Source organism: Fonsecaea monophora (genome assembly GCF_001642475.1).
Source record: "Fonsecaea monophora strain CBS 269.37 chromosome Unknown Scaff142, whole genome shotgun sequence".
NCBI classification, from domain to species: domain Eukaryota; kingdom Fungi; phylum Ascomycota; class Eurotiomycetes; order Chaetothyriales; family Herpotrichiellaceae; genus Fonsecaea; species Fonsecaea monophora.
Window position 1 is genome coordinate 1 of NW_019174073.1, and position 26,378 is coordinate 26,378.

General features: G+C 52.4%; 11 protein-coding genes across 11 annotated transcripts; 4 read left to right on the top strand and 7 right to left on the bottom strand.

The window, feature by feature from the left end:
* Nucleotides 1-3,458: 3,458 nt before the first annotated feature.
* AYO21_11058 (hypothetical protein) lies at nucleotides 3,459-4,800 on the bottom strand (the record flags this gene model as incomplete). The annotated part of the gene is made up of 2 exons (XM_022660958.1): nucleotides 3,459-4,258; nucleotides 4,392-4,800. 2 exons carry the CDS (start codon nucleotides 4,798-4,800, stop codon nucleotides 3,459-3,461), a joined length of 1,209 nt encoding a protein of 402 aa, XP_022506709.1.
* Nucleotides 4,801-6,664: 1,864 nt separating this feature from the next.
* AYO21_11059 (hypothetical protein) lies at nucleotides 6,665-8,617 on the bottom strand (the record flags this gene model as incomplete). Its single annotated transcript, XM_022660959.1, has 4 exons — nucleotides 6,665-7,432; nucleotides 7,481-7,824; nucleotides 7,874-8,190; nucleotides 8,238-8,617. 4 exons carry the CDS (start codon nucleotides 8,615-8,617, stop codon nucleotides 6,665-6,667), a joined length of 1,809 nt encoding a protein of 602 aa, XP_022506710.1.
* Nucleotides 8,618-9,455: 838 nt separating this feature from the next.
* Nucleotides 9,456-10,283, top strand: AYO21_11060 (hypothetical protein; the record flags this gene model as incomplete). The annotated part of the gene is made up of 1 exon (XM_022660960.1): nucleotides 9,456-10,283. One exon carries the CDS (start codon nucleotides 9,456-9,458, stop codon nucleotides 10,281-10,283), a length of 828 nt encoding a protein of 275 aa, XP_022506711.1.
* Nucleotides 10,284-10,804: 521 nt separating this feature from the next.
* On the bottom strand, nucleotides 10,805-11,572 carry AYO21_11061 (hypothetical protein; the record flags this gene model as incomplete). The annotated part of the gene is made up of 1 exon (XM_022660961.1): nucleotides 10,805-11,572. The coding sequence occupies one exon, from the start codon at nucleotides 11,570-11,572 to the stop codon at nucleotides 10,805-10,807; it is 768 nt and encodes a 255-aa protein (XP_022506712.1).
* A 703-nt stretch (nucleotides 11,573-12,275) lies between these two features.
* Nucleotides 12,276-13,425, bottom strand: AYO21_11062 (hypothetical protein; the record flags this gene model as incomplete). The annotated part of the gene is made up of 2 exons (XM_022660962.1): nucleotides 12,276-13,030; nucleotides 13,080-13,425. 2 exons carry the CDS (start codon nucleotides 13,423-13,425, stop codon nucleotides 12,276-12,278), a joined length of 1,101 nt encoding a protein of 366 aa, XP_022506713.1.
* Nucleotides 13,426-14,445: 1,020 nt separating this feature from the next.
* Nucleotides 14,446-15,333, top strand: AYO21_11063 (hypothetical protein; the record flags this gene model as incomplete). Its single annotated transcript, XM_022660963.1, has 1 exon — nucleotides 14,446-15,333. The coding sequence occupies one exon, from the start codon at nucleotides 14,446-14,448 to the stop codon at nucleotides 15,331-15,333; it is 888 nt and encodes a 295-aa protein (XP_022506714.1).
* A 70-nt stretch (nucleotides 15,334-15,403) lies between these two features.
* On the bottom strand, nucleotides 15,404-17,161 carry AYO21_11064 (hypothetical protein; the record flags this gene model as incomplete). The annotated part of the gene is made up of 2 exons (XM_022660964.1): nucleotides 15,404-15,904; nucleotides 15,956-17,161. The coding sequence occupies 2 exons, from the start codon at nucleotides 17,159-17,161 to the stop codon at nucleotides 15,404-15,406; spliced, it is 1,707 nt and encodes a 568-aa protein (XP_022506715.1).
* Nucleotides 17,162-17,780: 619 nt separating this feature from the next.
* On the bottom strand, nucleotides 17,781-18,256 carry AYO21_11065 (hypothetical protein; the record flags this gene model as incomplete). Its single annotated transcript, XM_022660965.1, has 2 exons — nucleotides 17,781-18,007; nucleotides 18,070-18,256. 2 exons carry the CDS (start codon nucleotides 18,254-18,256, stop codon nucleotides 17,781-17,783), a joined length of 414 nt encoding a protein of 137 aa, XP_022506716.1.
* Nucleotides 18,257-20,167: 1,911 nt separating this feature from the next.
* AYO21_11066 (hypothetical protein) lies at nucleotides 20,168-22,086 on the top strand (the record flags this gene model as incomplete). Its single annotated transcript, XM_022660966.1, has 5 exons — nucleotides 20,168-20,421; nucleotides 20,492-21,068; nucleotides 21,131-21,232; nucleotides 21,288-21,349; nucleotides 21,408-22,086. 5 exons carry the CDS (start codon nucleotides 20,168-20,170, stop codon nucleotides 22,084-22,086), a joined length of 1,674 nt encoding a protein of 557 aa, XP_022506717.1.
* A 221-nt stretch (nucleotides 22,087-22,307) lies between these two features.
* AYO21_11067 (hypothetical protein) lies at nucleotides 22,308-23,187 on the bottom strand (the record flags this gene model as incomplete). Its single annotated transcript, XM_022660967.1, has 4 exons — nucleotides 22,308-22,596; nucleotides 22,656-22,726; nucleotides 22,788-22,888; nucleotides 22,944-23,187. The coding sequence occupies 4 exons, from the start codon at nucleotides 23,185-23,187 to the stop codon at nucleotides 22,308-22,310; spliced, it is 705 nt and encodes a 234-aa protein (XP_022506718.1).
* A 662-nt stretch (nucleotides 23,188-23,849) lies between these two features.
* Nucleotides 23,850-25,015, top strand: AYO21_11068 (hypothetical protein; the record flags this gene model as incomplete). Its single annotated transcript, XM_022660968.1, has 2 exons — nucleotides 23,850-24,388; nucleotides 24,454-25,015. 2 exons carry the CDS (start codon nucleotides 23,850-23,852, stop codon nucleotides 25,013-25,015), a joined length of 1,101 nt encoding a protein of 366 aa, XP_022506719.1.
* Between the last annotated feature and the right edge of the window lie 1,363 nt (nucleotides 25,016-26,378).

The window sequence follows — 26,378 nt, forward strand, 5'->3', positions numbered from 1 at the left end:
TGATTTTTTGTTTTCGTGGGGTGGTAGTTTTGCTCTCTTTGCTTTTGTGTTTGGTTGTGGTTCGGTTTCGTGTCTGTTGTGTGTGTGTTGTTGTTGAGTGGCCTGGCACGACCGAGGGTTAGTAAGAGTTGGTCGTCGGCAGAGTCAGTTGTGGATAAGGGACAGGTGTGTGTGTGTGTGTGTGTGTGTGGTAGCAAAAGTCGAGAGTCGGGACGACCTTGACGGAGTCGTAGCAGCGTTGGCACTGATAGCTCTGACACCGAAGCTAGGCAAAGTACTGGGCAAAGCTCAGGCTCCGAGCACGTCACGGGTGCGCCACGCCTGCCAGCCAACCAGTATGGATTTGTTCTTCGGTGGTAGTCTTTCGTCCCTTTTTGCCCACACCCTTATTCGAGATCCCACCCTGGGTTTTTCAGATGCCGAGATAATTAATCACCTATCCGTCGATTTTCCAGAAGAGGCAACCTTCCGCCCCAAATGGGGCTCTGCTAACAAAAAAAAGGCGTTGCCATCCATTCTTGTGAGTTTTACGTGAGAACACACGGGGTTCCACGATTGCATTCTCGAGCCAGGAAGTTCGTCTCAGACAGGACGCGAGTTGAAGTATTCTGATAAGAGGTTATTCGACGTCGGAATCTCGATGTGAGCATTTTCCATTTTCATTTCTTATCTGGAGTCCTGAGCAGGGCCTGAGGCTCGCGGCTTCAACCGTGCCTCCCGCACCAGCCAGTCACTCAGATCGGGCTTGTAAAGCTTCTGGTTCAACCAAAAACTGTCGGCGGCCAGAAGAATTTGCCATTGCAGCAGTGGCCGCAGAGGACTTGGATGGACGAGGCTGTCTTCACAAGCGTTTACTTTCTGCCACCAAACACACAAAACGGCCACAGAGAGATAGGCCGCTGATGCCTGATGCCTCATATCGGGACACAATGTTGGTCGCCGCTACATCTGTAGCAATACCACTCCTGAGTCTCGACGGGCAAAGAGGCTCTCGCGACATTCACGTCAGCTTTTGCAACCTTGTTGCAATCAATTTCGCTCATAACAGATCTTCTTCTCATGAGACGGCTGGTGGCCGAGTATGATTACTTTAGTTTACTAACATCCGGCTGTTCTAAAAAAGATATCGCCGAGCTAGCCCCAGCTGTTTCGAAGGTCTCTTCTCGCGTCTAGCTTTGTTCACTTACAAACCATCGCGAGCCTGACCTTGACGGAGACCATACTGGCCCTCAAATTTCCGTCCTCCCCCCTTGTGGCGAGCTGCACCTAGCATCCGGAAGTATTTGGACTTGCCGCATCCCCTTCCCGGTTCTGATATAGTTGTTGGATTCTGCCGAGTGGTTGTTATATTGACCGAGGCAATGCTGACATTTTTAGTTGCATCGTGCCCATTGTTACTGCACAGATCGTGAAGACGTCGATGTCGTGGACCATGAGAATGGATTCCCGCGCCTTGCCTATTCGGGGCAATAATCATGGCTTCTATTCCTGTTCGGGCAACCGAGTCACACGATATACACCTGCGTAGCAAAAAAAGCGCCACCTCTTGCGCCCGAAGGATTTATGGGGATGAATAATCATGTCCCAATACAGTGGTATAGACTCTGAGAGTGGCCGCTCATAGAACATTCGAGAGCCAAAGGCCTCAACGATCCGTCTCAACCATTGGCCTCACCCATCGAAATATAGAAGACTGCCCGAGGCGCGTCAGTATTAGATGGAGCCATCTCAGGGCTGGAAGGGCCTTTTGATTCTGGACAGAGTCTAGGACACACTTCAAAGATATCCTCTAGGAAGCTGTTGACCACTAATCATCCCAAGGATTCTATCTAGGTTGAAAGAACAAGCAGCGCAGTCCTTCCTCGAATCTCAAACTTGTCAGGTAATGAGTACATTGTCAATCAGCACGACTTCACAGATGGGTTGAATATCACCAAAGAAACATATAAGGGGAGATCAGGGAGACAAGCTCAGAGTCACGACATTCATTACGGACAGAGCTCCTCCATCAAACGCTGGTGTAGAGCTTCAAACCCATCTGAAATTCAGCCTTTGAGCTTCTTCAAAATGTCTTCAGGCTTGATTCTCCTCATCATTGTTGGACGGCGGAAGGACTTGTACATGCTGTCATATGCACCACCAATGTAGAATTCCAGCTGTAGAATTCACTTTGGACTGTGCCTTTGGTCGCAGCGATTACAACGTAGAGAGTGTTAGTGGTGGATCTCGTGTCTGACCCATGTTGCTTAGCCCGCTTGGGATGTTTGCCGTGTTTGTCAAGTCTGCCTCGAGTCGGAAAATGACAACAAAGTGTCCTGAACAGGGTGAGGAGGACAACGAACGCCTTCAGCTTTTTGTTCTTCTATTTCCTAGATCTCACCAAAGGGGTTATGATTGAGCAGACAAGGAACTTGAGATGGTCAAATCAACGCAAATTGCCCGGCTGGATGGTTCGTGAATTCGGAAAGCTTTGCTTTCAATGTCTTGGGGGGAAAACTGGCTGACTCGCCCGCTTTCTGTACAGGCCTCATGCTCGCGGCCTCGGTCGACGACGAACAGGTACGCGTGGTTCTCTATTACCTCTCACAGTTACCATTGGCATTATTTGCTTACCACGGGGGAACGCAGGTCGAGACAGAGCTCGCCGAGGTCAAGTCACAGGCAAAAATGATATTCCGACGCCTCAACCGCAACTCGGAACAACAAGCAAGCATAGAATCGGGCCAATATACGTTGCAGTAAGCCTGCATACACTCCTCTTGCATCCGAGAAGCTTGCTCACCCTGCGCGACACCCAGCTACCTCATCAGAGACTCGGTCTGCTTCCTCTGCATCTGCGACCGATCCTACCCCCGCAAGCTCGCATTCACCTACCTCTCCGACCTGGCGCAGGAGTTCACCACCATCTACCCGTCCCAGCAATACCTCTCGGCGACGCTGCGGCCGTATGCCTTTGTCGAGTTCGACACGTTTATCCAGAGGACTAAAAAGACGTATCAGGACAGCCGGGCCAGCGCGAACCTGGACAAGTTGAACGACGAGCTCAAGGACGTGACAAAGGTCATGACCAAGAACATTGAGGATCTGCTATACCGGGGCGACAGTCTGGAGAGGATGGGTGAGATGTCTGGGCGACTGAGAGAAGACAGCAAGAAATACAGGAAAGCCGCCGTGAGGATTAATTGGGAGTTGATGTTGAAACAGGTAAGTGAGAGGTCTGCTCTTGAAGGAATTGGATGTCCTGACATGCGCAAATAGTATGGGCCTTTTGCTGGTCTCGGCCTGATCATCCTCATTTTCATCATCTGGAGATTTTGGTGACGAGCTTCCCTGTTGATATCTGGGGTGATTTATATGGATAAAGCGAGCATCTCATACCCATTGCGTAATCTGGGCGCGGAAGACTCACGCCAGCGCGATTTTGGACCTGTCTGCTCCAATGCAGCTGGCATGTCGGCTCAGATTTCATCTTCTTCCTCGTCAAAGTCATCCTCTACGCCCATGTCGTACAAGATTCGTCCACCTTCGCCCGCTCCGCCACCCGCTTTCTGGGCATCAAAGTACGGCAATACCACCCCTTCCCGCTCCAGGCGTTGACGTTCGGTCAGCCCCAGCTCGAAAGTCATGCCCGAAAGCTCCTCCACCGTCTCTTCCTCGCCCGATGAACGGAACAGCGGGTGATCATCCAGGAGAATGACGATCTCCCGGAACGGCTGGCCATCGCCCTTTTTCGTCATGTTTTGGGACGTAGGCAAGAAGAACCACTCTCTGACTCCGCGGCCACTTCTCCTGCGGTGCTCCAATTCCAAGACAACTCCGCGCTCCTCTTGCTTCAATTTGGTCACAGACTTGGATTTTAGGCCTATGACCACGCCCTCGATTTCTTCCGAGAGGCCAAAGGCCGGTGCGGCCAGGGATTTGGAGCGGGCAGACTTTTCGGCCAGGAGGATTGGGAGCGAATGGATTGTTATGACGGTGGTAGCGAGGTACGAGAGGAGCGAGAGCGGTGAAGGCGAATACGAATTTGACAGCGATGCAGATGACGAGAGTGTCGAGGGTGGTGGGGACGGCAAGGGCACGTCGGTGTGATAGACAGCGACTAACGAAACTTGCGGGCCCTCGCCTTGCTCCGCGCCCTTTGTCTGGAGGGCGGGTGGCTGGAGTAAGGAGGAGAGAAACGCTGTCAGGTTGAGATTGGACGTCGGCTGGATGGAGAGAGCGGCCAGTGTCAATAAGGAATCAATCATGATCAAGAACCCTGCGTGTATGATTTTGGCGTTAGTAAGGTTGAAACACGATACAACGGCCTGGTAGTGGAGCGAGAGCAGGCAATAATATCAATGTGGAGATGAACACCGCGTTAGCAGAGGTATGAGAGGGAGGAGACGTACTGTTTCCGCCACTCCGCCGAAGAATCTCGCCTACTTCCCGCGCGATCTTCTCTCCCACACCTACTCCTGCTCCCGCCCCTGCCCCAGAGGCTCGACCAGGGCTTGGACTCTGCCCCACGTCGTGACAATACCCATGACACGGGACGAAATAGTCTGCCCCGACGGGCTTAGCGAACGTCTCGAAGCCCAGAACCACGACCACGACGCCGCCACCGTGTGGCATCCCCGCGCGCCTCGACAGCCTCGCACGCCGGAGATACTCCCTTGTCAGCGGACGGGCGGGCTGTTCGAGCGAGTCGAGGACGAGGGTGAAGGGCGAGGTCTGCGCGTGGTGGGGGTGCTGGGACAGGAGTTTGGAGATGAGGAGGAGGTTGTGCGTGCGGCGGTGATGGGTGTGCGTGTGAGACATTCTCGCTCTCTTTGGTCGTCTTCTCGGTTCTTTTGGGTACTGAGTGGATACTCCGTCTGGGTGTGTGTAGGCGATACCCTTATTCCTTGAGGAGGCGTGAGAAGAGAGGAAGATTAAGGAGAGGATATCAAAGACCCAATTCTCCGTAAAAGGTGGACTCGCAGTATGGATAGTGCCAGGGGCAAAAGACACAGAGACAAAAGGGCTCGATGAAGGGACCCGAGTGCAGGGGGGGTTCAGCCTCGTGGACAAAGGTGATCCAAGTAGTATTGCTCTCTGTCTCTGTCCCTGCGCCTGCCTGTCACCGGTGTGCTGTCCTTGGTACCTCTTTCTTGTTTTTCTTGTTTTTCCTTTGTCTTCCGACCAATGTTCCACAGTTGCAATGTAATGCACTGGTCTGCCTCGGGCGCTATGAAATCAAGAAGGGGATAATGAATGTCAGTGACGCCCCAAATTTTCTAGTACGAGCGCCGCCACCCACCGAGCCACCCACCCACCCAGACCACCGAGCCCCATTTTTGCTTATGTAATGCCTTGGCGCAACCCCCATACACAAAAGCCCCAGGGGGCTGTTCAGCCTTGTCTTGTGGGCCCCAAACTCCAATAATCCAGGTTTACGAGGGATAATGGTATGTCTCACGGCATGGAGCCTTCGATAGCGTGCTGTCGTCCCGTGGAAGAGCTGGTTTTGATGCTCGATCAACCCTGTTACTCCTCGACACGACAATGCTGGCAGACGAGTGCTCAGGGCATGTCCTCAGCATTCACGACACCTCAAGTAGATCTGATTTGCATCATGCGTCCTTATCTCAGTTACACGCTGGTCACAGACACCTGTTACCCTCCCATCAACCTTTGTCTTGTTCGGGGATTTCCAGAAGACAACGCTTATAACCAGTGCAGAGACCACCTGGAAAAACCCACGATCTCATCGCAAATATCATCCAATGCACCAGCGCTGCTCTTGACCGCCATTTACCCAGCTCGCCTCAACCAGCTGGAATTTACCCCTCTCGACGCACCTGACACCGTTTGCTGTACAATTTCTAGCCTGCTCAATAGGCATCTCTTTCGACTATGCTTCCCATGGACCAATATCATTGTGAAGGCAGACAGTGTTCAAAACTTGACGCCCGCTCTTGTCCACTTTATAGAAACGATTGACCGCCACTAAATCAAGGAGGCATTCGTGCAACATACCTTAGTATAACCACGACTAGATGGGTGACGAGTACATGAAAAAAACTCCTCGCATTTATTGAAATGCAGAGGATTGATTGGCGCCAATAGATGAGCCCCTTTGTGTGCGGTGTTGGGATGCCGTCGGACCTTGAGCAATCAACACGTCCACATTTTTCCACCTATTAACCTTTGTGATATACATTTGGCAGAGAAACTCCGATGTTAGGGACAGCTCCAGAACCGTTGATTGTCATAGGGAACGGCATGTGTGAAGGTTTTTGGTCTCAACAAGATCGCGGAGGAGAGTGGCGTCCTCGAAGGTCGATGGTAGATGCTCCATCATTTGTAGAGTTTCGATAGCAAACTCATCGTCGAGTTTAGTCTGCTTGTTTCCTGATCTTGCGAAACTCTCTGACAAGCTTGAATGTGCTTTCAATGTCCAGACACAGCAATAGCGTCGAAGCGGCCTGTTGAAGCCCTTATTGTTACATGTGTCGTGAATAGGCGCAGGAGACTGCTTGTGACTGACTGCAAGTGATGGTCGAGAGGAAGGGGAATTGCCAGTCGGCCCAGTAGAACTTGGAGGAGCAACTATTGCTGTTTTAACCAGTTAACGAACGGCCAAGTCCCCTCGAGTCCCCGGGGTCACCGTCTGAATAAGAGCCAACGGTCTGCAGCTAACTCAAGCGCTGTGGCCTGGCTTCGGGGTTTGGTCCGGGTCAGAAAAGGAGACTTCATCCTGAAGAAGCGTGTCATTGACAGCGAGAACATGTCTGCGATACAACTCTACCAGGTTTGCCGAACCAGTTTCGAGACCCGAATCCTGAATCCCGAACAGAGACAACTCCTGCTGCGTCGCGCCTGGGCTGATTGAGGCGTTGCCGTGACTGAAGTACTCGGCGCTTCCATTCTGACTCGTCGTCAAGCGGCTCCCGCTGAATCTTTGAGCCTCTTCTGAATATGGCGCATTGAAGGACTCTAAGCCAGTTGGCAATACCGAACGACCACTAATCTCAATAGTCTGACCCCTCGCCAAAGCCGCGGAAATGGAAAGAGTGTCAGCTCCCTTATTTTGCGCGACAGTGCTGTTCACGAAGAGGGGATAATCAAAGGTACGTGAATACCCTTCTGAAGAAACGGCTCTGCCAAATGTGTTCTGTGTGGTCACCTGGACATTGCCGAAGTCTGAGATTTCATCCTCGTTTGAATATCTCAGATATTGCTGCCAAGTGGCAACTTTGGTACCCCGGGATGTCTGTACTTCCGACGAGATATAGAGCTGGCGATCCACATTGACGGTGTAGGAAAGGGTGCAATTTGTTCCGTCTGAAGCGGCACCGACTGTAGACGACAGAGAAATAGAGAATCCGGATGCATCTACCAGAGTGTGACTCCCAGACGTTGCATGCCCTGCGGAATCTAGCCAGACAAATATCTTGCCTGTGAGAACCTGGTGAAATATAAGCGGAGTGTGTCATGATCGTAGAGCCGTGCTCACCCAATAACTGCCAACGTCCTCAGATAGAAATCCACTGCCATTACCGTCGTCATCCAGTCCGATGACTCGAATCTCTATGTCATGACTTTTGCCGTCGCAGAGCAGCGGCAGCCAAGGTGTAATATCAATTTCATCTTCGCGGATGTCGAACGTATCGATTCCCACGACAGGCCTCCAGAAGCCACGGACGATGCCGCCGGTGAAGATGATGGGAAAAGGCCACACAACCCCAGCCAAGGTTCCATCAATTAGCAACTGTACCTCACGAAAGGGGGAATAGCCTAGAAGAGAGTCGACTCCAAAAGTATCCACGTTGGAAGAAAGCACATTGGAATACCAAAACTCTGTGCCAATTGTCAGCAGATCCTTACTCTTGCCCAGGAACCAGCCCACCTTCCATCATCTGACCAGTCGCAGAGACGGTCACGACAGCCCGCTCGATGTTTTGCGGCAGTACCATAGAAGTCGACACTCTACGTTGACAGTGATTCCATTGACTGGACTTGTTGCTGGCGCTTCCATCGGCTGAAATTGGAATGATCATATCCGCCCGCTTCTCTGCGTCAGCGGAGGTGAAAAAGGTCGCCTGTAGAGTGACGTTGAATGGGGAGGTATAATTTTCGTTGATCAGATTACCGAGGTCAAATATCAGTGTTTGGGGCTGCGTGAACAGTGCTAGAAGATAGGACACATCTTTGACATAAGTCCATCTGGCAGAGGTCAGAGGATTGTATCTTAGGCCCAGCAAAGAGCTTACATGATCCCGCCAGGAGTTGGTTCCGCTGTGCTTGTCCGCCAGATCTCAACGTCACCAAGGTAGGCTATCGCTAGTCGGTCGAACTGCTTGCCAGCGGCGGTAACGGTGAGGTTGAGAGTCACTCGGTTGAAATCACAATGAGGGGGTGTATAGGCGCCCACGAACGGGTGCCCATAGCTGTTTCCGAAGGAATGAATCATGAGAGTCTTAGTTACGACACATCCTGGAGGACCAGAAACAAGAGGTGTAGCAGATCTTCCATCATCTTGAATCAATGCCCGTTGCGCGACAGTATCCGGTGTCAAGACGGGTGGGTGAACCTGGAAAACCCGCAGCATTGAAGCGACAACGGCAACAATTGACTGCGCAGAGGACCTCATCCTGAATGAGCTGACAGTCTGCGATCTTATGCACTGGTGACGTTGATGCCAGTGCCAGCCAACAGCTCAGATGTTCTAGATCTTGAAAGGTGTAGTTGCAAACTGGCTGGAGGTATCAGTACCTTGACTGCGGTTCGTTCCAGAAGGGTGGCTCACCGTAAACTGTTGCTCTCTTGACCCGCCACACTGTAGACTCACGAACTGTTGAGGTCTTGTGCAGCCCTTTGATCTAGCTTGTAAGTTGTCCGTAACATCATGACGAGGTGGAGGGGAGCACCAGAAGTCGAGAGAGAAGGCGAGATGACGGTGAAAGGTTTGAATTGATTTCAAATTCTAAAATTCCAGAACCATCAAGTGCCGGACGCACAACCAAGCTTCTCAAGATTTGCATTCAATGTGCGAGTTCCCGTTGCAGATTCCTAATGAGAAATGCACTTCAACTTCTACGGTATCTAGTATCGTGGGTTCGAGCTTCTACGTGTCACAATACCAGCATCTCTCGACAAACTGTAGGATGGCTGCAGTGCCTCTTCCAGAGCGTCCACGAAGGCCCCTAGATTTGTTCCAATGCATCCAATTCTAGAGAGGAGATCGGAAATCAACAAGTCTATCATAGCATAATCTTGTGTGATTCCATCTGTGCATTCATACAGGCAGTTGGGAAGGGAGAGAGCTGTACCGAGTACTGAGTAAACAAAGTTGTCAATAAAGTGCTGTCCACTGGTCTAATGCTGCGCCGGAAATTTCTGCGCCTTCCCAGCCACGCAAGAACCAACACAACCTCTTGCTATGCCATATGCCCATCGTCGCTCAGTCCTGACACAAATGGACTGCGCGAATGGCGCCGATTCCTGCTCTGGAGCATATCTCCAATCCTTTGATCACTCCAGCGCAGCTGCTCAAGTTCCAAAATGCCGAAGACGATGAGAGCTCGACCTCATGGTTTGCCCAGTTTCAACTCACATCCGCTGCTGGTATCCTCCTCCGCCTGGCGCAGGAAGTCATCGCGCATGGCACGGTGCTGCTACAACGGTTCCTAGTCTCTTCCACCCCGAACGACCATCGTAATTTCAGTTCCAGAGACTACTCTGCTGCTGCCATCTACCTCGCGGCAAAAATATCTGCGACGCCAGTCTCACCTCGATCAGTCATTAACGTTTACGCATACTTGACGTCCGAAGCCTCTCCACTGCGATTTGTCAATCCGGCTGGCTCCCCCACGGATGTTGAACCTCGGAGTTATTTCGTGTCCGAAGGGACGTATGAAAGAGAGAGACAGCGGTTGTTTGTGTGCGAGAGTATGATACTGGTTGGCCTGGGGTTCGACACACGAGTCGCATTGCCTTACAGTCTGGCCTTTACGTATATGCAGGCCTTGGGAGTGTCCACCACCGAGCTATCCCAGAGAGTCTTGGAACATCTGAACGCAGGCCTGCTCTCACCTCAGCTTCTCTACCTCACTCATCAACCTAATGCGCTTGCCGTGGGGGCAATATATCTGGCAGCGCGGGAGATCGGGGTCAAACTCGTGGAGCAGAATTGGTGGGAAGTGTTTGACGTCGACAGAGAAGACCTGGGCTTCCTGGTTTTGTCTTATGGAAGCATGGCCAATTTCGCCCAAGCCGAGATGGAGAAGTGGAAGAGCGAGCCCGTTCGACTGGACTGAGCTCATATTGGCCGTTTCACCCTGAACCTCATACCAGCACTCTCAGCGACAATACCCATCGGGCACGTAACGGAACGAGTTTTCCAATGGTACATCTTGGCCAGGGTTGCGCTGTTAGACTATTCCCTCACCACCAATGACACTCAGCCTCAGGTTCTTTCCAATTTGATCCCAACGACAGACCATCCACGTCAGTCTCTCGCCGAGACCATAATTCGGTGTTGGAAATCACCACCAGTTCACCCTCTTGCCTGTACGTGCACCTAGTCGAAGACTCCTTCGCCAACGTCCTTAAACACCATGGCCACGTCCTCTAGTCTCTCCTGCTGCGTACGCTTCTTCACGCACTTCCTCCACCACACCGGGGCGGCTCGGCAGAACTTTTGTAGTTCCATTATGAGAGGCTCCTGCAATTGCTTCGCGCAGTACAAACGAATTTGACGATCATTTCCGTCGTGCAGTTTCTCGAGGGCTAAACTCCTTTTCCAGAAGCCCATCGACGATCTTAGAACCAGCCTTGATTACCTCTTTCGCTTCCTGCCGCTCGTGTCTGCGGAGGGGCTGCATGTGGCGTTGAACGAGTCTCTCTCCGTATCTGCGAATGGGGGCCGAGGCATGGTGCTCAGGAGACAGTCGACCTTGGACGACCGTTTATTCCCTTTGCCCTTGGTATTTTTGTTCTTTGTCAACTCCTTCACTTGCTTTGTCGGGGGGTTCGACTTCTTTGCTGGCACGAAGTCGTCATCCCCACTTCCAGGACTGCGTACTCTTTTGTGCGGCGAGCTCGTTCGAAGGCCAAACCTGTCTTCTTGCGAGTAGCGGGCCGGTGTCGATTTGGGGCTGCCTCGGGAGATTAACCGATCTGTCACTGGAGTTGTATAAGATGACACCGTTGGCTTTGAGCAGGGAAGCTTGCTGAAATCTCTCAACTTGCTACTCGGGTGCGGTGCGTTTGGTGAGCGATTAGGTGTGGTCACTAGCTGACTTGACTGATCAGTGGCCTGACCCTGCTCAACCAGATGCGGCGGATTCATGGCTTCTCGCTTCACAATTCGGTCACTGGGGGCAGGGACATTTGTCGATTCTCCTCCTAGACCTTCCACTCCGTTGGTGTCCTCAACTGGCTCTGCTTTCACTTTCGCCTGACTGCCATTCACAGGGGTTTCGACCCGGCCGTACAATCTAGCCAGCCTCAGGCGGAGTTGTAGCTTTTTGCGATCCAGATCCAACTGGCGCTGCTCGATCTCCAGCTCCTCAAGCTCGGCGTTGATGAGGTCTTCGTTGTCCATCGCTCGGAAATGCTGCGGTAGGCGACTGAACTGAATGGGTTTTCAGAGGTGAGTGATGGTGAACGAGGTATTGCCAGAGTCGAATGCCACGCCTCACCTCGAGAAAGACTCGTGAGTTGAATATGAGAGTGAAAAGATTGCAATAAAATAGGGACGAAAGACACGTTTTATTAAGGCGAGGGACAAGCAATATCAACGCCAAGGACGTGAAAAGATGATCTCTTGATATCGTACGCTGTCTGGTCTCTGTCAACGAGGCTCATTTCTTATCACTCGCAGTCAAATGATTGGGCACATGACACTCAAGGGACTTGTTGTTATCAGGTATCTCTCATCGCATCCTGAGATACCCCTTATGAACACATGAGAGAAAGGGTCAGAGAAGCTTGGAACCTCTCCGGGTCATTCTCCCTGGTCCGTATCACTGTAAGACGGACACAGGATTCGAGCCGTTCCATCCTCCCAGCTGCACAGTTGTAAACACACTCCCAGAAACTCCCGTCAATAGAGCGCCGAACTGAACGTCCTCGTCAGAAATATTCTCAAACCAGACTGTGACCATCTCCCAGAGTCGGCTCTGAACCCAGATTGCAATGCTTTGCTCCCTCCCTCTCCGTCTCCTGACTTGGTTCGACTGACTGCTCGGGCCGAGTAAACCGGGTGTTTGTTCGCCCTGCACCATGCACGGTCCACGCATGTTCTCTCAAGCCTTTTTTCCCTCCCCGTATTCTGCCCGACACTCCTCCAGGCTGAAATTATCCTCCGCGACGTCCGGGAACACCTTTGTGATGAACGAGATCCTCTCCTGCTGGGTGTTTAGCGCTTCACACACCGGCCACCACGACTCCTGCGCCCATTCAAACTTGTCGAGTTCGACCACCAGAGCGCAACGCAGCCGAGAATCCTTGGCGTGCTTGTTCACAGCCGCTGTAAAGTCCTCGTGGAGAAGGGCGATGCTGTGGTGTGTACTCCCGAACGTGACTCTTCGCAGCTTGGAGGCCACAGTCGGTTTCTGGAAACACGCGTAGCCGAGTGTAGACTCGATCGATGTCATGTGCTTGAGCAGAAGACCCGTGTAGTGTTTAACGAGGTCGTACTGTTGAGACTCTGTCATGGGTCCTGGGACGTCGGTGCCTTGCTTTTCGTCCCTCGGGGACACTCGTCGTCGTTTCGCCCTGGCACAATACCCGCCTGTAGAGTCACTTGTGTCGACGTCAGAGTCAGAGTCTAAAGTAAGGACAAAGGTATCCGAGTGCGTGCTTTGCTTTTGCTTTGCTAGTAAGCTCGAGGGTTTGCTCGGTGGACAGCCAGTAAAGGCTGCTAAGAGCTTTTCGTGACGTTCTTGAGACTTTCTCTGTGCGGCCGTTTGCTCTTCTGGCTCGTAAGTGAAGAAGCGATTCCTCATCTTCCCACCGATTGATCTCGCTCCTGACCCCTTGCGCAGACAGAGCCTCGGAACTAGACAGACGTTAGTTTTTGCAGGACAGGCGGGTTACATTCTCGTTACATTTCCTAGTCTCGCAGTTCTCATTTCCCACCTTCTCTCGGTCCTTTTCGACGGCTGGAGTCCCACTCAAGTTGACAGCGGTGCCATCTGTTACGGGAACACTCGACGAAACGTCTGCTTGCAACTCAGTAGGAGATCCGTCCTGCGCAGCAGTCGCTCCAGTCTCGCTGGGATCGTCACGCTTAGCTTCAGATTTGACAGTGGCATCGCCGTCGGCCGACTCGGCGCTTCCCTTGAGCAGTTTGAGCCGGCGTTTGATGTCGAGCTCCCGACGTTCAAGCTGTAGTTGACGTTTCTCCAACTCAATCTCGGCAAGTTCGTACTCGAGCCGTGCTTTATCGTCCATGATGGCTCGGCGAGCTTTGAGAGTGAGTCGTGCTCGGGGAACTTTGCAACTTTTCAACGACCGGTAGATGAAATCAGAGAGAGAAGTCTGGATTTGAGTGGTGTATTTTGCCGGTTATGTTGAAGGGCAGCGAAAAGGGGAAAAGAACAGAAACGCTAAGGACGCGAAAGTAAACATTTGGTCAGTCTGATGAGGTCGAGACAAGGATGTAAACAGAACAAGAAAGGTTTCGAGGAGTCTGCCAGACCTCAAAATCCATTGTTATCATATTGACAAAAAGGGACAGACTTCATTCAAACATCTCTTCTTCAACCAGTCCGTCAACCCAACTCACTCTAGCCCTGGACTCTGTAGAACAATATCATATCTGTAGAGGACAATAGACACCTGGGCCGAAGTACATAGCCACTGCCATTGTTCTTCCTCGCCAGTGAAAGGAGGTCGACCAAGTACAGGTACATGGACTCACTCAAACTACGGCGATGGTAGGTACACGCTCAAGTATATGTATCGGCCTATCGCTCTCGAGTAGTCCATGTATGATCTTGTGCATTCACACCCACAAGAAGATATCCGAAGGCCGCGAGTTCAATTCTCGCTCTGGACAGATTCTTTTTGTTGGTCCACAGGCCATCAAATATTTTTTGGAAAAATCTTATAAGAGAATTTTTGTCCCTTGGTGAATTCTTCGTTAATACTGTACAAGGCACAATTACAGATAGTTATATACAAGGTAGGTGGCCCGAGACCATGCGCTTGCCATGCGGCCAAAACGGCCGAATTTCTTCTAGTAGTCGTTCTAGCAATTTGTCTCTTTTACGTAGAGCGGTGTCGTCAGCCGGTGACCGCCTGACGGAATCCTGAGACTTACTACATGTAGACTGGTGATTTTTGGAAGAATAACTACAAAGCTGACCGGACGTTAGAAATCACCAAATAGACAGAGCCAAACCTCTGCCTACCGCGATATTCTCCCCTCCGAAGCACCTTCAGGCCACGCTCTCTCTCGCGTCAACAAAGATGTCTACCCGCGCTAACGAGTTCATCGCCGAGACGCTGGCTCAATACACCCCCCGTGCCGCGAACTATGACCTCTCACACGGTGGTTGGCACGTGGAACTGGGCCGAGATTTCGTCACCTGGTTGCCTCCTCCCAAGGGCGGTGCAGTACTTGACCTCGCATGTGGTACTGGTTTAGTCACACTACCTCAAGCTGAGGCGGTCGGATCTGGTGGCATCATCGTCGCAGTCGACATCACTGAGGCGATGCTCAACGAAGCCAAGCGCAAGCCGCTCCCCGTGGGAAGCGCAGAGGTGAAATGGGTGTTGGGAGACATCACCGACCTTTCCTCCTTGGAGGAAGTCCAAGGGGTGGTGAAGGAAAGGGGAGGATTTGACGTTATTTCGTGTTGTTCGGCGTTCGTCTTGCTTGAGGATTCCGCAAGGGCCATCAGACACTGGGTCACCCTTTTGAAGCCCGGAACCGGAAGATTGATCGTTGACGTGCCCACAGAGGATCGTAATTTGCAGTACCTGCTCAACTACCCACTCCGGCGCGCGTTGGGGAAGTCCATGGTCTACGATTTCGACTGGATACAAGGTATCCAGACCATACAGGACCTGTTCAAGGATGCCGGGCTGGAGATAGAAAAGTCCTTTCGCACCAGGAGCTACATCCCTGAGCAGTGGTACGGCGCGGATCAGGCAATGGAGGCACTCGAAGGAAAGACCAGTCGAAGCGGGTTGTGGAAGAGTCTTTTCGACGGCCTCGAATCCGAGGGAGGGACAGAATCCGTGGAGAAAGCCAGGAAAGCGTGGGCGCGCATTTGGCAAGACCACTTGAACAAGGATGGCAGATTGTGGGACGGACACGCTTTGTATGTCTCGATAGGAAGGAGGGGAGAGTGATCTATAACCATGGTTCCGCTCGACCCGTGTTCCGTCGACCAGCGACGGTGTTGTACAGGGACTCGACTTCCTATCGTTGAACAAACACCACGCCCGCATCTTCAGGTCGACGCATCTTCGGTGTGATGATATTCATCGAGTCCTCCAGCACCTGCAACAGCGCCGAGCTGGCCTGCTCTTCCGTCGTCATTTTCCCCTCCATGATTAGCGGTTTCAGGCGGCATTTGCTGAGCAGTGTCGAAATGACGGCTACGAATTCGACCTGGCTGAACTTCTTCCCAGGACAGACCCTGGGCCCGACACTCCAGGGCACAAACGCGGCGCCCGGTGGAGGATGAGCGAGGGACTCGACCCCTGTCGCCGGGTCGGTTACTATCCAGCGCCGTGGGTTCCATTTGAGTGAGTCGCCTCCCCACCACCGTGGGTCGGAGTGGACAGCATATAGATTTATCGTCACATACGTCTCGACTGGCACCATGATTTCTTGGCCCTTGACTCGCAAAGAGTGTGGTTGGCCGACACACCAGCGGTTCGTCGCAGGCACTGGCCCCCAGAGACGAAGGGTCTCATACTGAAATCTGTGAGCTCGCGCAAAAGAGGATCCAAATTTGCTTCAACATACCATCAGTGCCAAACACCTCACGAGTTGCGGAAACACCTCTTCGTAGTCGAGCTTTCGACCCTCCCACTTTTTCAACACTGCGTCCACTTCTTCGCCCGCCCAGTCCTGGATCTCGCGGTTGGTGGCCAAGAACGGGATTGTGTAGGTCAGTGCGTTCGCCGTGGTCTCAAAGCCGGCCAGATTGAAGATGTACAGGTTACCTAGCAATTCCGTGTCACTGAGGTACATTGGCTTCGCCCCAGCGCCGTGTCCGGCCTTCTTTTGTTCTCTTTTCGCCGCCTCGTCGGCCTCCACCAGGGCGCTGACGATATCGGCCCCGCTGCTGCTGCCTCCTCCCTGCGTGATGGCCCGGTTGTAGGCGACGATCTCCTTCATGTATCGAATGAACTCGTCCGTCATGGCGGTGACCTGTCGATATAAAGCAGGCATCATCCAGCGGAAGACACGTGCATTTTTGAACAGCACGGCGAAGAGAATGTTCTGGAGGAGAAACTTCAACGACTCGGCCAGACTGGTTTTGTGGCCCTTTGGGATCTCACGAAAGCCTCCGTCAAAGTCGTGAATGTGTCCAAAACCGGCAGCGGAGAGGACGTGCATCGCGATCAGGACGCAATCGTTCCGGACGTCAAGCATTGATCGGCAGCTATCTGCTCGATTGGCAACCACCTCGATCATCTGCCTCGCCTGGCTCAGCGACTCGTCCCACACGAGCCTGTTGTTCTGCTCACGGAAAGCTGGGTTGACGATTCTGCGGTGGCGCTGCCAGTCTTCGCCGTTGACGCTGATAACATTTGGGCCGAATGCATTGAAGAGCTCGTACAGCGGTTGCGGCTTGACCCACGCTTTGTACTGGGTCTGCAGGTCCACGGCCACGCCGGGGTCGTTGACCACGATCTCGTTCTGCTTTGGGGAAACAACTACAAAGACGTCGCCGTACTTTTGGTGCGGGTGGTACCGCTCGTCCTGGGCCCAGGAATGGTAGCTGAGCACAAAAAAATGCCCAATCCAGGGCAAATGGCGGAGGTGCCTCAGGTACGGATAGGCCAGAATCAAGAAGTCGTCCTGCCATGAAAAGGGGATGACGACGATGGGAATCCCCAGTTTTCTCACTTGCAGGTAGTTGACCAGCAGCCCGTAGGCGCGTGCCACCAGCAAAGCCAGGAGCGGGATGCAGATGAATGACACGACCGTGGGATTCCACGCCATTATTGAGGTTTGACTAATTTGTATATCCAGGGTAAACTATCTGATCCTCAGAGGACACGAGTGGTGAAGGGAACTTTTGAGCCCAAAGAATGAAGAATGAGGACAAACCCTTTTTGTAGCCGTCTCGCCGTGCCTTGATGATGGCTGGATGCCTGACAAGGGAAGCCGGTTTCGTATTCGGATTGTAGCATGCCGTATGTCGTATTCGCAAAGTGGCTAATGGCGTATTCACAGTGTTGGAAGTCGGTCCGTCAGGCCCTACCACACGAGTCGAGATGCATCCGATTGGGGACAAATTCCGGGGATGGAAAACAATTTGGGAACGGACAAGAATCAAGAAAATTCCCTGCAGCTGCGGTTTGACTCGCCCGCCCCGGCATTCGGATAAGCGGCCAACCGATCAGAAAGCATTTGATATCCACGCGGAGTTGAGTCTGCCGTCTAGTGAGAAGTTCATCTAATGTGTATCGACACGTGTCGCCAGCTCACGCTCTTTCGGGAGTATCATAATTGGTGCTTTGGTCTCATACCACCTCTTCTGCCTGAAGTATCGTTATTTACCCCATCGCCTGAAAAGAACCTCCTGCGTCTCCGAAAATGTGTCCTTCAAGAACCACTCTCACTCAGTTGGATCGTTGGCACTGACAAAACAAGTGGCTCCTTCGACCGAATCCACCCAAGAAGCGTCGAGGATGTTGGACGGCGCGCCAGACTTCATGGTGGTTGAGCCACAGACCACCGCATTGCCGTTCATGGCGCCACGATGTCCGCAAGTATAGTCGCAGGTGACATAGCTGGCATCGGATGTGGTTGATATCATCTGGATTGCCTGTGGGTGGCTCAGCGCTGCCAGTTAGGAGAGGTCAGTATGCTCTGGGGCTGCCAGTGGGAGAGTGTGGGAGACAGACGATTGAGGCTGTGGAGAGTCTTGTCTTCGTTTACATCAATGACGACTGCTGTATCGACGAATATGTCGCTACCTGTAGCAAATTTGCGAACAACAACGCTTCCTCCGAGGGCGCGTTTGGGTGGTGGATGTCCATGCGCCCATCCTGTGCTCAGGGTGAGAAGGGCAGCAATGGCTATGATCTTCATTCTGTATCTGTCGATAGGACCGGCCCAGCGAGGACGTCTGCGGTAGTACACTATAGCAAAGACCAAGTCCACAGCGGCCACTCTCAGGTCTATCCGAACCTATATATGCACTGCTGGAGAGTAGCGTTAGCATCACGCCTCTACACATCACATCCATCCATCTCCTAAAGGATGCCGCTCGCAGCTGAAGTGTGCTTGACCTCTCTGGATAGTTTTCATAGTACTTTTTAAGCCAATCGAGCATCGAGATCGGTGGCTGGCTGAACTCTCAGGTCTGCTCGTATTTTTGGTTTCGTTGGAATGCAGCTCTGATTGATTGGAGACATGGGCCTGCGCCGGATATGGAAGGCGTTCACACCTCACCGTGTCAACGACACTGGTGATCGCGGGTTATCTCTGCTTATTCTTCTTACCAGAGAAATGGATTGCGTCAAGCGTTTGACGCCGTCTGGCGCCGTGTAAACAACGGGCATGACGGACGAGGTCTGGATGGTGAGGAACCACGAGGCTGAGACGTGAGCAGACGAGGCTGGTTCAGGCGGAGGAGGCGGCGCAGGCAATTGCCAAGACCTGCGCTTGTGTCTGACCTCCACCCTGCGCCTAAGATTCTCAAACTACCCTACGCTTTTCCTCCAGTTTCATCCTCTCCCCGGTCTTTGTCTCACCTTCTGGCACGATGGGAGATATCCGATGAGAGCACTGCCCTGTGCTTGCTCAACACAACCACCCTAGTGTACCGAGTACGCCCTGCCCCATACTGACACTTTTCTCGTTTCGCCTATCTACCTAGACCTAGATCCTCGTCTATGCATTTCAGCAGCCTCTTTTCATCTGGCAGAACTGAGCAGTTACTCCCAATTGTCAGCCCAGAATCGAGCTCGCTGTTACCCCGAATTCAGAGGTGTGCGTCTGCATCGCACGGTTCAAACCTACATCATCTCCAACATATGCTTCACAGAAGCAACATCCGTCAATTAGGGACGCTACTTTGGGCCAACTTTGCCTAGAGCCATGACGAAGGATTAGTTTGTTTGAGGCTATACAAGGGCTTCCCTTGAGAATCCGTCTGCCCGCATGACACCGTCGTGGTCTCTGACTCCATTTCAAAACAGTCTATTGATTCTTCAAACGATTTGCACGGGCACATTGCGCTGCGGTAACGATTTAGACGCAGGATCTGTGCCTCGCCAAAAGAACCATTACAGGTCCCGTATCGTCACCGACTTGGGATTGCTCCGCATTCGCTTGGCTCTTATCATCGGAATCGCTTTGGCCTGGGACAAGATAACTGTGAAATCAGATTGCAAGTTACCACTAATGCCTTTATCGTCACCTGTCTCTCGAGAGGCATACTTGCACTATATTGGGGCCAAACTTTCTATCCATGTCGACATTCCAGACTCATTATGTCGCTTGCCCTTGCCGCGCAGAACGCCACTGTCACATTCGTTCATGCAAGCTGGATGCTGCTTCAATAGCTTCTCGGCATAGAGGAGAACGAGGAAGATGCCAGGCTGTGTCCTTGACGGGGCAAAATAATGGTGAGGTATAGTCGTAGAAGTGTTTTATGAGAGATCCTTGACGAGAGCCTTCTACATAAACCTCACGGTAGGTCTGTCTGAATGCTCATTGTTTGTGCCTGTCTCCTCCTAGCAAGTTCGAAATGTATTTCAGCAACGCAAATATACTTTTGCCCATTCTCGTCCTACAAGGCCTCGTCCTTGAGGCCGTCCCTGTGGAGGCAACAACAGTATTATCTGACCGAACAGCCTTCCGCACCTTGAGACCTATTGCGAGACATCCCCGGCTCTCCAGAAGGAAAGCGGACCTCGGACCAGTTCACAGCGCTGAACTAGGATATGCAGACGGTAACATCAATTTGACAGATAGAAGAACCCGAGGCTGACCGCAATGAAAGGCGATGGTCAACAACGTCCGATCTTCTTGTCGTCTGTCCAGTTCCAGTCCGACAAACCAGTACTTGTGCTTGAGCAGATGGAGGACTTCTTTGCGGACATTCAGTGTTCTGACAGAGACATCACTATTTTATTCCACACCACTGCGGCATTTCAGGAAGCAAAACAGTTATGGAGGGACCTTGACAGTGCCTATGTTGTCGCTAATCATGCAAATTGTTCTGATGATGGACAGCGGACCACATTCCAGTAAGCGATATGCCTGTCCACATTGGCGTCAGGTCAGATCTCATGCAATGATGGCACTAACTGAACCAAGAATCCGCTATATTACCTTCGAGAAAGATTACAGCGTTGCAATTCTCCACACAGAGAAAGTAACATGGCAAGATGCTTTCCACAACTTCCACTTGAAGTTCGGAAACATCAAAGAACCACATTCGCCTGCCCAGCAGCCACAACACTTGGATCGAAGACAAATCTCCGACGAAACAACGCCAACATCAACCTCCGCTCCACTGGACCTGACAGCAACGTCTTTGATCCCCACGGACGCCTCGACTGCCACGTCCACTTCCCTGGCTATTGACCTCAGCCATGGTGTCCAAGACTCTTGGTTTCCAGACACTGTGCAATCCACCGGCACCCAGCTCCCCATCAAAATCGGCTGTAAAGAATGCAGCACCAACGGCACTTTGAGCCTCGCGCAGGGCGAGTGGAGCATCCTTTCCCCGGCCGACTGGATTGGAGCCGAGGACTTAACGGACATCGTCTCTGCCGGAAATGTGCAGCTCACTGTTGAAGGGTTCGTCGCGCATGTGGAGGTTTCGATCGAGCCTAGTTTAAAGGGAGACATGAGTCTGTCCTTGTTCAAAATCCCAGTTTTCGGATTCTCGGTAAGTCGCAAACCATTTTGATCAAGTCAATAGAGCCATGTCCTAACACGGAATGTGTAAAGATTCCAGAGCTCGGGTCTGGCGGCATTCTCTTCGAGCCAACATTGTCCTTGGGATGGGAACTGTCTGGGGGCATTGAAATGTCCTATGGTTTTGAGTTGAAGGTATATTCCTCTTGAACTACGAGCAAGGGCTCGCTAATATTCGTGGTATTTGTAGATCCCGAATCTTTCAATCAACCTTGATTTTGCAGACCCGACCTCCTCGAACGTGACAGGGCTGTAAGTCTCCACAAACACGAGGCTACCATTTATGGAGTGGCTGACTTCTTGTCCGCAGTGACGGCGTATCCATCACGGACGTCCCCTTCCAGGCTAATGTCTCCGACATCGATCTCTCTCTCAGCCTCTCTCTCACGCCACGAATTACGCTCGGCATTGAAATCCTGCATGGCTTGTCCGCCGAAGTAGGCACATCCCTTGACCTCCCCAAGGCCACCGTCGCCATCACCCAGCTGGCCACGACTTCCGTAAATGCCAGTTGTGCAGATTCGAGCGAAGCGCCGGCCTTTCAAGCCGATTTTGAACAGCAGTTTCACAATCTGACTCATGTCGCCATGGGCGTCGAGTTGGGCGCGGGCTTCGACATGAGTGCCCGAGTCGACCTGCTACCCAATCTTGCCTTCTCTAGCGCTTTGGAGCTGGCGACTGTGCCGGTGGCCGCACTCCCAACGCGGTGTTTGGTATTCCAGACCGACGCCCCTTCGGGTCCGGGGTTTACACCAGCGGTATCAGCGCTTGCACAGGTCCAGGCTCGAGCTGTCGCTTCTGCATCTGCTGCTTCGGCCTCTTCTGCTTCTGCTGCCGCAGCGTCTGCCGCCGCCACAGACCAAGGCGGGTCAGCTAACTCCGCCGAAAATGCGGCACCAGGTCGAATGGGTGCTTGGCTCGATTCTCCGATGGAAAGAACCTGCTTCTATGTGCTCTTGGTCACGGCTTGCCTCTTCATGAGTTTGTAACAATATAGTGTTGAAAATTATAGAGCACATGCCCGGCAGCGGCTAGGCAGTGTTCGATGGTAGCATAGATGCTGAAAATGAAGCATGTTCTCCCTGAGGCTGTTGCATTCTGACAGACTTCCAGGACGTATTCGACCAAAACGTTTCACCCATTCCGTAATTTGCTAATACACAAGAAACCTGGCCATTACAAATCGCCCTGGCATTGATTCGCTGATCCATCACCTCGACGGGCTCAGAGGTCTGTTGAATCCACCGACACGATTCATGTACTGTCTGTAGGTAGTCTTCTTTTCCTTCCTTACGCCGTAGATCTGGTTCCCAGGCACCTTGGTGTTGTGTGTCGTCTTGAACATGGTAAACCCCATCATCTTCCTCAGTAGGGCGTCTTCGTCGTCTTCATCAATGGCCATGGTATCGCCGTTGGCTACTGGTTTATCCGCGTGGGCGGACACATCCTCTTCCCCTCTGGCCTTTGGTGGCTTCACATCGTCATCCTCGGTCTTGTTCCTGTCCCGAGGTCTAGTCCGATCATGGTCGCTTCGCCGAAGAGGGGAGCGTGTGCGCACAGCATCACGACCGCCGTTCCGGGCCGGTGAGCGTGATCTTGAGCGTCGGTGTGAGCGTTCAGCTCGGTAATCTGTTGTCGCGTGAGCACGGGAACATATATGCATGGTGGAGTTCAGTGGTTTGATTGTTACCTTTTGAATCTCGCTGTCTGTCACGGCTCCTCTCTCGCCGACCGTGGCCATTGACATCTCTGTCTCGTCCACCGCCACCTCCTCTGTCTCGATTTCGATCTCTATCACGCTCGCGCTCCTTGTCTCTATTCCTGTCCCGGTCCCGATCTCGCTCACGGTGCGCTGGTCTCTCTCTTGATCTGCTCCGATCCCTCCGTCCGTCGGGGGTGTCTCGCGACCTCGATCTCCTTCTGCGCTCGTCGTCTCGTCTGGGCCCGCGGCGATCCTCGTCCTGGGTGTCGCGCGGCTTGGGCTTGTGGTCACGTCCGCTCGAACTAGGCAGGGAGTCTGGCGTCTCGTTCTCATCCCACATGGCGGCACTCGTTGTGCGTTTTGTGCGTTTCGCTGGACGTTCATCCATGGTTGCAAGACCGCCGGATGCCTCGAAAGGTGACAAACTTCTGAATTGGGTCCGAGCAGGGTGTCACTGCGGAGCAGGTGGAAATTTCGGTGGTTGTACCAGATCCGTTCGAACTTCTCTCCCGGGAGTATGCCGCGACGTATAGTACGATGGATCATTCGGCAACAGTGACGCAACATTCTTCAGAATATGCTCGGAATCATTCCAGCAACGCAGAAGGTATTGTCGACTATTGAAACCATATAATTTGAGGTCTTTGGTGCTTTGAGTTCTATTTTGTCTGTTTTTGCGAATCCTTTGGTGTTGCAGGCGTGTAGAGAAGAGGAGGCTGAGCTCCTCAGGTGCACGGGGCGCAAATGCAACAAACTCACCAAACAAAGCAAACTTCGTCATTACTTGTTTCCCCTCAACGGTCGAGGCACGCCAGGCTGAGCGGTCACGAACACCCTCTTCCAGTGCAGCCTACTTCTACACGTCTTTCTACTTACGAAACACTCTTCTCTAATTTGTATCACCAATTTTCGATTCTTACTTGTGTACTCCAGAGAACCTGAGATTTACCAGTCATCAACGCGCGCTGCTAGCCTCAGCAGCTACAACCTCATCTCTCCGACTAACCCCACCCCGTCTCAGAGCAGAATCGCTTGCTCTCGAGTCAAACAATGCAGTATCTTCGCTCTGGTCTCGACCAGCTTCGCGACCGCTACGCGCCTATCCGACACACCTCGACCTTTCGTAGTACCGGCCAAATCACACCGGAAGAATTCCTGCTCGCGGGAGACTACCTGGTCTACAAATTTCCGACCTGGTCATGGTCTGACGCCTCGAGTCCTGCGCGCCGGGTCAGCTATCTCCCCCCAAACAAGCAATTTCTCGTCACGAGAGGAGTGCCCTGCCACAGAAGGTTAGATGAGAACTTTGCAGGTGGACACGGCGCTGCGGATGATCTAGTCAGAGATGGATTCCTAGGCGGTCCCGACGAGGAGACTGGTGGCGGTGAAGACGATGGCTGGTTAAGGACGGGAGGGACGACCGAGAAAGAACAAGAAGGCCTGAGAGCGGAAGTGCGGACGATGAGTGAGAGTGGGCATCTTGGACAAAAAGCCACCGAGGAAGAGGACGAGGAAGAAATCCCGGATATGGAGGACGAGGACGATGATAATGAGGCTATCATAAGAGATAAGGGTGAAGGCACATCTGCGTAAGACACTCCTCTTCCCTTCCAGGTTCTTTCGGGATGAGTTCATGCGCTGACACAGTTCATAGGCCTCTTCGGACATACACACTCTACATCACTTATACACCCTACTATCGTACTCCACGCATGTACCTCTCCGGTTATCTTTCTCCCAGCGAGCCTCTGCCACCGCACCTCATGATGGAAGATATTGTCGGCGACTACAAAGACAAAACCGTCACCTTGGAAGACTTCCCGTTCTTCGACAACAGTGTTAAGATGGCGAGTATTCACCCTTGCAAACATGCCAGCGTGATGAAGATCCTCCTCGACCGTGCCGACGTGGCCTTGAAGCTTCGATTGGAAAGACAGAAAGCGACTGGCACCGCCACCAATATCTCGGGCATGGAAGGCCTGATTGACGATACGGCAAACCTTAGATTGGCTGAGCAAAAGCGTGGACATGAAGCGGGTGTGAAAGCTGCTAGTGGCGGCGCAGGAGACGAATGGGAGGTATTGGATGAGCAAGACAGCAAAGAAGAGGAGAGCGAGAAGGTGGCTATCCGCGTAGACCAATATTTGGTTGTGTTCTTGAAGTTCATGGCGAGCGTAACGCCAGGGATCGAGCATGACTTTACCATGGGCGTTTGATGCATACACGGTGGGCAGCCTACGATGATCGGTACGAATATGATATGAATGGGACAGGGTTGGGATATTGGGCTTCTGGGAGTTGCACACAAGGGCTGAGGCTGTCCCTCAGGTTGATTATATCAATATCAAGAAAGTTATATTCTTACGGGCTAAGGCAAGGAACTGATATGACATTGTTGTTTCGTCCCATCCTAGAATGCTCCAGGCAGCAGTGGCCCCTCATCCCGTCTTCAACGTCTGGAGAATGCTGTATCTTCCATTCATGTCGATGATGTCTTCTCCGACCATCTCTCCTCGTGTTTATCGAATGTTGATTACTCGCCGAGTCTGCAGTATATTATGTCCCACCCCCGGCCAGCTGACCATTGTTATCGCTTACCTCGCCCGACATCACTGGCCACTTCACCTACACGAAGTACCAGAGCGGGTAGAGATGTCACGCCTGACCTTAAACAGAGCGCATCTCGAGCGCATGCAGAAGTCTACGTAATTTCCTATTCGTATTTCTTCGCCGGCTTACAGATGACTCGACGTATATTCGACACCCTGACCGACCGGTCCTTAGTATTCTCACGTCCACGACCGCTCTACCAGGGTACCCAGTCTTGATCGACCCGACTGCACAGGCTGCGCTGCACGAAGACGCCAACCGAGAGATCAACTGGTCGAGTCGTCCATGCTGGTTTGCGTCATTCTGTGGAGTTTGAGCGGCGAATCCGCGGCTTGTCAGCAAACGCGTTGTCTGACTTCCCGTGCGTAGGCTGCGTTCATCTCCTGAGATCAGGTATTTTTCTGCGGATCTCTAACTGATGGCTTTATGGAGAAAAAAAGAGGGAGACATGGGTAATCTTGCAGTGTCGAGTACGTGGCATGCATCATGTTCTCTTCCCTCACGCCCCTGCCACCTGCACCTCCCATGAAAAGCCGAGATGCTCTCCACAGATGCGGCCGCCTCACCGATGTACCAGACAGTTGGACAGACAAAGTCCACTAGTCTCCCAAAGTGGGACGCGGAAACTACGCTGCGTTCGCAAACCCGAGATTCTGTTCACAAGGCTGTGCTCTCGTGGAAGCTCGAACCACTAGATCAAGCAAGAGAAAGATCGAGACACGGCTTGATTTCCTTTTGGCTGCTTGCCCATGTGGCATTCAGGAATCATACACCAAACCAAGGCACATCAGTGACAGGACTTGGGACGGCTGAAAAGGTGCAGAGATGGACATTTCCAAGGATATGTCTTTCCGAAGAAATGATACAGCCTACTGAGCTTGAAGATCAGCCCACTCATCTCACTGGTACCCAGTTCCTTTACAAGGTACATGGTTATCCGATTTCGATCAGGCTGGCACATCTGGTGTG